We start from the raw sequence: 11,251 nt of genomic DNA, 5'->3' as shown, positions 1-11,251 counted from the left end.
CAAACAAATTAAATTCATCACTTTAATAAACTCATTAAAACATCCTTGAATATTCTTTTACATTGTAACCTTTGAGAAGTTTAAAACTATGCAACCTTCTGTTCAGTTTGATAAGAAAGTTGATTTGGTTGTGTTGAAAGGATCAAAGAAAAGTCCAAATCAGTGTTCCTAGGAAAAAGTTTAAAACTTTGCAACCTTCTGTTCAGTTTGATAAGAAAGTTGATTTGGTTGTGTTGAAAGGATCAAAGAAAAGTCCAAATCAGTGTTCCTAGGAAAAACAAAGAGGACTGGGCTTAGTACACAGTTACAAGCTAAAAGCTAGCGTAGACACAGAGGAGGCAGGGAGGGGATTTGGGGGATACTCACCGGAAAGGAGACTGAAGGGATCCCTCAGCATCAACCTCCTTCTGCCAGGAAAGAAGTGGAGAGGCCATCTCGCTGCAAGGAAGGATGGATCACAGGAGCCAGGGACAGGTAAGAGTGGGCACACAGGAGACGCCTCTCATGGAGTCAAGGTTAATGGTAGCTGCAAAAAAAAGAGGGAGACACACACACACTGGGCTTAGTACACAGTTGCAACCTAAAAGCTAGCGTGGACACAGAGGAGGCAGGGAGGGGATTTGGGGGATACTCACTGGAAAGGAGACTGAAGGGATCCCTCAGCATCAACCTCCTTCTGCCAGGAAAGAAGTGGAGAGGCCATCTCACTGCAAGGAAGGATAGATCACAGGAGCCAGGGACAGGTAAGTGTGGGCACAAAAGAGACGCCTCTCATGGAGTCAAGGTTAACGGAAGCTGCAAAAAAAAGAGGGAGACACACACACACTGGGGTTAGTACACAGTTACAACCTAAAAGCTAGCGTGGACACAGAGGAGGCAGGGAGGGGATTTGGGGAATACTCACCGGAAAGGAGACTAAAGGGATCCCTCAGCATCAACCTCCTTCTGCCAGGAAAGAAGTGGAGAGGCCATCTCGCTGCAAGGAAGGATGAATCACAGGAGGCAGGGACAGGTAAGTGTGGGCACAAAGGAGACGCCTCTCATGGAGTCAAGGTTAATAGTAGCTGCAAAAAAAAGAGGGAGACACACACACACTGGGCTTAGTACACAGTTACAACCTAAAAGCTAGCGTGGACACAGAGGAGGCAGGGAGGGGATTTGGGGGATACTCACCGGAAAGGAGACTGAAGGGATCCCTCAGCATCAACCTCCTTCTGCCAGGAAAGAAGTGGAGAGACCATCTCGCTGCAAGGAAGGATGGATCACAGGAGCCAGGGACAGGTAAGTGTAAGTAAAAATTTTTTAAAAACTCTCCAACAAGTAAATTGAAAAATAAACAACTGCGGTTCAAAAAGCAAACAAGAAAAACCAAATGGCCATATTTTAAACAACAGGGGCAAACTCGGAAGAAAATCTCATGCACATTCTTCTGCAAATCAAAAAAAAAAGAAAAAACATTAGTAGGATCAGTATCTAACAAGCACAAACAAATCGAAAGGCAATAAAAAAAACTCACCAGCGAAGAATCCATCAATTAGTGTTCGATGAGTATCACCTCCATCATTCATACACTCAAGTTATGCTGAGCAAATTTCCGAATCCCGCCAAACACCTGGATCTATATTCTCCGGATATCGGTTTGCAACACAGATGTTATGTAAAATGCAACAAGCATTAACTATATTGCAAACTTTATCCGGAGAATATAACAGCATACCCCCGGACCTGTCTAAACAGCGAAACCGGGATTTAAGCACACCGAAGGTCCTTTCAATTACACCCCTCGATGTAATGTGCGCTTTTTGGTACATATGCTCAGCATCACTAACGGGATTGGACAATGGTGTAAGAAGCCAACTCTTGTTAGGGTATCCACCATCACCTTAAAGAAATAAATGGTGGGAAAAAAACATAAATAATTAACCACAATTAAAAAAATTATTAAAAATCAGAAAGAAAAAAAAAACCTCACCCAACAGCCACCCATCCGGCATGTTGCAATCTTCAAAATCACGGAACACGGATGACTGTCTCAAAATAAAGGAGTCGTGGGCCGACCCAGGGAAGCCCACAAAAAGATTGGTGATTTTCAATTTGGCATCACACACCATCTGTACATTCAAGGAATGGAAAGATTTTCTATTACGAAAACACTCTTCCATTTGCCTTGGTGGTGCAATTGCCACATGAGTGCAATCTATCGTGCCCAGAACATTGGGAAAGCGTGATTTTTCAAAAAATTCCAATTTGACCTCCCTCCATTCGCTGACAGTGCTTGGAAAATAAATAAACTGGGTCGTTAATTTACGGAAAGCCGTACAGACCTGAGTTAAAATACGCGAAAATGTGGGCTGGAAAAAACCAACTGTTTGGGGCAAAACTGGCTGGAAAGTGCCAGACGCAAAATAATGTAATGCAGCCAGCAGTTTAGACATACCACTGACTGTGTGATTAGTGGGCACCCGTGGTTCAAGGTCCGCCTCCATCAAGTCATACAGCATATGGATTGAACGAGAGGATAAGCGAAAGTTCTTAATCACATCCACCTCGGAGAAGTCTGCCAGCACACGCCTACAACGATAGTTACGTGGGCGTGGGCGTGGAATTGAAACGCGCTCTACCTCACCACCTGGAGCAATTGACTGATCACCTTCCTCATCTGTCCTGTCCTCCTGTGTCACAACAGCAGCCTGGATCATTAACATCCAAACTGTATCAGTGAATGGCTCCATGATTGTAGACAGAGCTAAAAAGTTGTCAAGTAATAAATCCGCAAACTAACCGCAAAAAAAATGTATCCAACAGCAGACTGCACAATTGCTGTGTTTCTCCTTGAAGTCCCAAGAGAGGAGTGACAGATTCCTGTCAAAACAGGAGCAATGCATCCTGGGGACTTTTGCATTGCATCATGGGAATTAATATTACAGTAACCAAAAAAATAATTTAAAATGCTTTTAAAAATATATAAAAAAGAGAAATTTAAAAAAAAATCATGGGGCACACTTTAAAAAAAACAACAACTAAACTATTGCCTTTTTGCAGCAAAAAAATAACATTAAAATATATTTCACCTACTCAGCAGTAGGTGAAGTAAAATGGCGATAAGTACCCGTCAAAACGACCGAAAAAAATACCATTGCGCGATAAACCTATCTTTAACCATTGAAAATCGGTTACGGGTGAAAGCAAAAACGAAAATACACATATCACCCGATAAACACGTAAATGAATATACCGATAATATTTCACCCCGGAAAAATGATCACGTGACCGCAAGTTAACGGGTCTTAAGACGTTATCGATTTAAATTGAATTCCCTAGTTTGTATCAACCTGTCGCCCAACTGTTAGATTGCATTTTGCAACCTTTATTATCTAAAAAAACAGTTGGTTCTTATAGATATGACGTCGTTTCTGTTAGAGCTTTCTAAATTTGATGTGATTGCTCCAGATACATTGATGGTATGTATGGATGTCTCAAGTCTGTATACTTCTATACCCCATGATGGGGGATTACGTGCTAAGTGCCAGTTTCTCAATACTTTTCTTGATTATAGAGAGTTCAATCATGATTTATTTTTGACCCTCTTGGAATTGACATTACGTCAAAACTACTTTTTGTTTGATTGTAACTATTACCTTCAACTACGGGGGTGTGCCATGGGGTCACCTGTGGCCCCCTTGTATGCGAATGTTTTTATGTTTAGTTTTGAGGATGCCATATTCTTTGAGGATCCTAACATTTGTCACAATGTATTATTGTACACCAGATATATTGATGACATTTTCATGTTGTGGACAGGGGGTAGAGATAGTTTAGAAAAACTGTTGTTTGAGTTAATAGTGCACAATCTCCTTTTAGGTTGACATACACCTATAGTTCTACTGAAGCCATTTTTTTAAACGTTAAGGTCTCTTTAAGAAATTGTAAATTTGAGACAGAGGTGCACTATAAAGCTACCCACAGAAATACCTTTTTGCAATCATCTAGCCATCATCCAGAATCTTTGAAACAGGGCCTTCCATTATCCCAAATGATGAGGATTGCAAGGATAACGAGTGATCCTGATAAAATAGCAGGACATGTCGATGACCTCATTGTTAAATTCATTGAGAGAGGCTATGACAGTAAAAGTCTTATTAGAACAGAAATCCAAAGTACTGGGTATGTCACGTACTGATCTTTTATATCCTCAAAAGATAGATAAGCAGGATGTGTTACCTATGGTATCTGATTACACTGTGGCCAGTCCTATTATTAGAAGAGAAACTCAAGCACTATGGCCTATGGTGAAGTCTGACCCTGATTTGCCGGTCTTCAGGGAAGTAAGACCTATAGCTGCATTTAGAAGAGGTAGTAACCTTCGGGATCGCCTCATACATGCAGACATTACAGGCTTGGGGATGCCCAAGCCATTTAATGTATATACTAAACCACCAGTGTGCTATAATGTGTAAACTGTGCCACATGCAGTCATTTAATTGCATGTACATTTTTTTTTTTAATTCTTTATTTTGTATCGTCAGGTAAGGTAGAAACAGTACAAATAGTAGTAGTAAACGGGGCATGTACATTTTTTAAACATCCTCATAGTGATAAATCATATGAGATTCGACATGTTCTTACTTGCAGTACTTCATTTGTTGTTTACGTAATAGTCTGTCCATGCGGGTTATACTGTACTACATCAGACAGACTATTCGTAGATTCAGTGAAAGTATGCCGGCACATCGTTCTGCCATTCGTCTCACTTTGGAAGGAAGGTATATAGATCAGCCTGTGGTGAAGCATTTTAAGGAGATGGGTCACCCTTTATCGTCCTTAAAATATTTTATGATAGATCATGTTCCAGCCTCCCTACAGGGAGGGAATAGATCTAAAAATCTTTTAATGAAAGAATCACAATGGATTATGCAATTGGGAACCATTTATCCCATGGGTCTTAATGAAAAAATTAATTGGAATACTTTATGACCCATGTGATTTACTAAGAGGCGCTATTTTCTGTGCTGATGATCTTATATTAGGTGATTTTGTATCATTATTGTATCTATGTTTTGCATGTTTTTACTGTATGTTTTCATTGTGTGCTTTTTGGAATAGAATTCTCCCTGTTCCATTCCACTTAGGCTCCAGGCTGCAGGGCATGCGCAGGACGCGCTGAACCAGGAAGCAGGAAGTCCGGTCGTATGGAATGCAGACCAGCGGGTACCATGGTAATGGTTCCTGTCTCTAGAGGAAGCGCGTCACTGCAGCCAGCCGGTGCCGGGATCCTTGATGAATGGACATGGACAGGTGAGTAGCGGTAACGGTATTTAAGTGTAGGTTTGTGTTTTATTCACTGTCATTGTCTGTGGTCCTGAGGAAGGGGCTGTGTCCCCAAAAACGTTAGTTTGATCTGACTTGATCCGAATACAATTTGTCTATCATGAGAGTCTCTGAGTGCTGTTCTTATTGGAGGAATATATATATATATATATATATATATATATATACATATATGTGTATACATATATACAGAATATATATCTATACATGTATGTGCAGCAAACAATAACAGGTGGCACTCACAGACTTGTAAATTGATGAAAAAGACTTCACCCCTTGAAGTGTTTATTGAAACAAGCAGGTAACGTTTCGGGGACGCATCCCCTTCCTCAGACAATTAAACAGTGCAAAACAGTGTATATTTATAGCAAAGATTGACCCCACTTACCCCCACACAAACGACTCTCAGCTGCGTGGACCACGGAGTTCCCGAGCGTCCCCTATCCCGCACTTCCGGCATCGGCATCTCAGCCTGCCCGGAAGTGACATCATCAGGCTTTGCCGGTCACCATGGGAACGCGCTGAGAGCCCTATAAACAAAACAGAGCATACTGTGATACTTCTAAAAAACATGTGCAGTAAACAAATCGGCACACATATATAAAACAGCGCTCAATCGGAGCTAGAGTGTGCCTATTAACACATTACTGTAAATGTGATATAAAAGTTGAAAGTAATTAAAAATGATTAAAACAGAACAATGTGTTATCCACAATTAGATTATATGTAAAGACTTAGTGGTTTCACACCGCTTACATAGGCAAATTTTGATTAAAAATCATTATAGAAATGAACGACAAGCACTGAGGAACCTACAGCAGAGGACTGATATCATCTTGCGGCTCGATTGTCATTCAGGACACGTCCTCTTATGTTGCTGAATGTGACAGGTTACTTAGTGATAGTAGAACATATTGTCTGTTGGATCAGGATCCCACTCCTGGCTTTAAGCTGGAGCTAGATTTATTGTTGAATCAAGCGGTGAGTGAGGGGTTGATATCACAGGTAATTAGTGACAAATTATCCACAAAATGGCCAGTGGTTCCACTATTTTACACCCTCCCCAAGATTCACAAGGACGCACAGAGGCCTCCGGGGAGACCTATCATCTCTGCCCGGGGGTCTCTGTGCGAACCGATAGCAGTGTTTCTTGACACTTATTTGCAGCCATGCATTCAAAACACCTTTTCCTATCTAAAAGATACTAGCATGCTGTTAGATAGATTGGCTCTGTTGGGACCAGTTCCCAGTGAAACGTCCATGGTGACTCTTGACATCACCAGCCTCTATACATGTATCCCCCAAAAAGCGGGGTCGGAGGCGGTCAGACGATTAATCACGGGAAACAGGCTCTATACAGGTCCAGATGTGGATTTATTAATTGAGTTATTGGCCTTCACATTGACACACAACTTCTTTTTGTTTAATGGGAGGTTTTACAAACAGTTGACAGGCTGCTCGATGGGGTTCCCGGTGGCCCCGTCATTTGCTAACTGTTACATGTGGGAGGTTGAGAGAGGGCTGTTTTTTGAAGACGTGAGTATCTCGGAAACAATACTGTTATATTTCCACTACATTGATGATCTCCTTATCTTTTGTAAAGATGACATACAGAGATTGGTTGACATTGTTAGTAGACAAAACAACTCAGACAGTCCCATTAAACTCACTTGGAGTTTCAGTAAAACAGAGATTTATTATCTGGATGTATGCATACAGTTGAAAGATGGGCAGTTGGGGACAGCTTTATACAAGAAACCCACAGACAGGAATACCCTTCTACGGGCTGAGAGTTCTCATCCCAAAGCGATGATTCACGGCCTGCCATACTCTCAGTTACTTAGGGTCTGCAGAAATAACACCGACCCTGATACACGTGAGTTACAACTTGATGAGATGGTATTGAAGTTTACAGAAAGAGGGTATTCCTTACCAGAACTGAAAAAAGCACGAGAGAGAGCTTTTTGCAATTTTCAGAAACAGAATAGGTATCGCTCCAAAGCACCGTCTAAAGACACCATACCATGGGTGACGGAATTTAATTCCAATAGCCCGGGGTTGTCAAAACGGGGTTAAGGGGATGTGGCAAATGGTCACATCCGATCCTGATTTGAAGTGTTTCCAAAATAGCAAGCTGATGCCCAGTTATTCTAGGGGTAAAAAATTGAAAGATCTGGTCGTCAAAACTGACATTACGGGTTTTGATGTCAAGACCACATCCAAGCATTTTCTAAGCAGGAGGAATGGCTGCTTTAAATGCTTAGGATGTACCTACCACCTGTTCCTTTTTCCTGGTTGGTGAGACTTTCCCACATCCCCACACGGGCCAACGATTAAAAATCAGGTGGACATTAACTTGCAAGTCACATTTTGTTGTCTACGTAATAGTGTGCCCGTGCGGGCTCTATTACGTTGGCAAAACTGAATGTCAATTGAAAGTTTGATTAACCCAGCACAGGTCCGCCATTCGAGCGGCCCTGAATGCAGGGCTTAGCGAACAACCCGTGGCAAGACACTTTGTCACACAGCAACATAGTTTGGCAAGTCTTAGATACAGGGCCATTGACCACGTACCAGCTTCTATACAGGGGGGCGGGGGGGGGGGGGGGGCGGCGATAGGGGGAAAAAACTACTCCAATTAGAATCTAGGTGGATTTTCCGCCTAGATTGTCTAGCCCCCAGAGGGTTAAATGAGTCCCTGGGATTAATTAATTTTTTATAATTTTTCATAATAGTTTGGATAATTTATTACAATGTCACGCCATTACTTAGGAGGTAGCTGATTAGTTTGTTCTCACATTTCTGTGGCAGTATGGAGGCACATGCTACTCCTGTTGGTCATCTGACTGTGCCAGGCTGTCTTCAGAGATTTCTATAATTATTTTTTATCAAAATTTGCCTATGTAAGCGGTGTGAAACCGCTAAGTCTTTACATATACTCTAATTGTGGATAACACATTGTTCTGTTTTAATCATTTTTAATTACTTTCAACTTTTATATCACATTTACAGTAATCTGTTGATAGGCACACTCTAGCTCCGATTGAGCGCTGTTTTATATATGTGTGCCGATTTGTTTACTGCACATGTTTTGTAGAAGTGTCACAGTATGCTCTGTTTTGTTTATAGGGCTCTCAGTGCATTCCCATGGTGACCGGCAAAGCCTGATGACATCACTTCCGGGCAGGCTGAGATGCCGGAAGTGCGGGACAGCGGACGCTCGGGAACTCCGTGGTCCACGCAGCTGAGAGTCGTTTGTGTGGGGGTAAGTGTGGTCAATCTTTGCTATAAATATACACTGTTTTGCACTGTTAAATTGTCTGAGGAAGGGGATGCGTCCCCGAAACGTTACCTGCTTGTTTCAATAAACACTTCATGGGGTGAAGTCTTTTTCATCCATTTACAAGTCTGTGAGTGCCACCTGTTATTGTTTGCTGCATGTTGGTGGATGGTCATGTCCACAAGGAAGTGCACCACAGTAAGCGAATTCAGAGGAGTGCCGGGGCAAACACTGGATATACATGTATGTGTATATATATATATATATATATATATATATATATACATATATATATATATATATATATATATATACACATACATATATATGTACATAAAAACGTCTCACTGGACCGGCACACTATTACCATAGTTAATTGGTATGGTGCCCCCTGGATATACTTGATAAGCTAGATATGTATCTTTTTGGGGACTTAGAGGAACAAATACAGCAGGTTTCAGTATTTCTGCACAATCCCTGCTGTCGTCTAACATGTGCCACAGCATTCCGCCGCCTAAACCTCCAACATTCCCCCCCCCCACCAGCGGGCCACAAGGTACAGCTTGATGAAGGCCGTACCTGTCCTGCAGCTGGAGGAGAGAGTGGCTGGTCAGCACAGCCCATGTAAACAGCCTGGGGGGAGCTGCGTGCTTATGCTGCAGCTTCCCCTAGCAATAGAAGCAGCCTGCTATTAGCCAAGCCGTATCTTCGTGTGTGTATTTGATGAGGCAGCTGCCACATCACATACTCAGCTCCTCCATCTCCCCTCAAAAAACAAACAAAAAAGAATCGTCATCTGCAGCGATGGATCGGTAGCAGGGGGGGTTTCTAGGTACTCAGAAACACCCCCTGCATGCGCTAGTGCTGATGAAGGTATAATAGCAATTCCTTTGAGATATTAACAAAACAAAGAGACTGCTAAAATGTTGTGTAAAAGAATACTGTATGTTAGAATTTAAATCCATTCTAGCTTCAACCATTTTAAGGAATACTATAAATCTGTTCCACCTTTCCTGAAATGTAAAGGCATAAAACTGGATTAGGAGAAAGGGGTACAGTAGTGATTTAGCTATGATACTGGACCATATATATATATATATATAAAAGTGTAACAATGGGCGGCACTCACGGCATGGAAAAAAAGACAGACAAGCTGATTTAACATCAGACCAGCTTGTCTGTCTTTTTTTCCATGCCGTGAGTGCCGCCCATTGTTACACTTTTATATTGGACACAGCGCATGCTGTTACCAGGGAGGGCACCGGCACGTATATATGCATACCAATTTTTGGACATTGTGAGTGCCGTGGATTTCCTCTATTTATATATATATATATATATTTAAAAAAAATGAAGTATAAAAAGCGCCTAATAGTGTCGGTGAATCACTCTTCGTGAATATAAACGTGATGATAAAACAGACAAAGTATAACTACTTAGCTGCGGATATTTCTGGTAGATGACTCTTAGAAGCCGGACATGTAAAGGAGAGATAAATTTGACATAGTGTGTACTGTTTTAAAATTTCACAGGTGTTTAAAAACCAATTTAGGAACTATGCTGGTTCCAAATTTTTTGTAAAAAACTATATTGGTTAAAAACGATAACAATTTAATAAACACACTCCTGCCATACATGCAGGTTACATATATAGACAATAAACAGTAAAAAAAGGTTTAAGGACGTATATAGCAGCTCATTCAGTTGTAAATGTAGGTATTAATCGTACAAGATTATAAAGTATAGCAGGCTTATCTGTCCACATATAGAAATTTTGGGATAGAATTCATCCGTAAATGCAAGCATCAAACGTACAAGATAAAATATAAAAGCATGGCTTATATGTCCACGGTGAGCATCCAGTCCCTGTCCCAACGCGTTTCGTCCTGATATAAGGACTTCTTCTCCCCTTGAAGAAGTCCTAATTATATCAGGACGAAACGCGTTGGGACAGGGACTGGATGCTCACCCCTCTGACTTCCCATCCGTGGACAGATAAGCCATGCTTTTATATTTTATCTTGTACGTTTGATACTTGCATTTACGGATGAATTCTATCCCAAATTTCTATATGTGGACAGATAAGCCTGCTATACTTTATAATCTTGTACGATTAATACCTACATTTACAACTGAATGAGCTGCTATATACGTCCTTAAACCTTTTTTTACTGTTTATTGTCTATATATGTAACCTGCATGTATGGCAGGAGTGTGTTTATTAAATTGTTATCGTTTTTAACCAATATAGTTTTTTACAAAAAATTTGGAACCATCATAGTTCCTAAATTGGTTTTTAAACACCTGTGAAATTTTAAAACAGTACACACTATGTCAAATTTATCTCTCCTTTACTTGTCCGGTTTCTAAGAGTCATCTACCAGAAATATCCGCAGCTAAGTAGTTATACTTTGTCTGTTTTATCATCACGTTTATATTCACGAAGAGTGATTCACCGACACTATTAGGCGCTTTTTATACTTCAATTTTTTAAATATTTATCTTCATATTGTTTAAGAGCGGCCACTCACTTACTTGTGAGGAGTGTTAGGTTTGACTAAAGAGTCAGTATTCTTCCTCTATTTTAAGGGCTCTTATTGAATTTACCTAGGCGCTATTCTCTATTGTTTTATATATATATAT

General features: G+C 40.9%; 1 protein-coding gene across 1 annotated transcript; it reads right to left on the bottom strand.

Moving 5' to 3' along the window:
* Positions 1-1,415: 1,415 nt before the first annotated feature.
* LOC134910932 (putative nuclease HARBI1) lies at positions 1,416-2,732 on the bottom strand. The gene is made up of 3 exons (XM_063919324.1): positions 1,973-2,732; positions 1,760-1,882; positions 1,416-1,429 (listed from the first exon to the last, which is right to left on the bottom strand). Exons 1-3 carry the CDS (start codon positions 2,730-2,732, stop codon positions 1,416-1,418), a joined length of 897 nt encoding a protein of 298 aa, XP_063775394.1.
* Between the last annotated feature and the right edge of the window lie 8,519 nt (positions 2,733-11,251).

The sequence above is a fragment of the Pseudophryne corroboree genome, chromosome 4 (assembly GCF_028390025.1).
Source record: "Pseudophryne corroboree isolate aPseCor3 chromosome 4, aPseCor3.hap2, whole genome shotgun sequence".
Taxonomy (NCBI): Eukaryota; Metazoa; Chordata; class Amphibia; order Anura; family Myobatrachidae; genus Pseudophryne; species Pseudophryne corroboree.
This window is presented reverse-complemented; position numbering and strand designations above follow the sequence as displayed.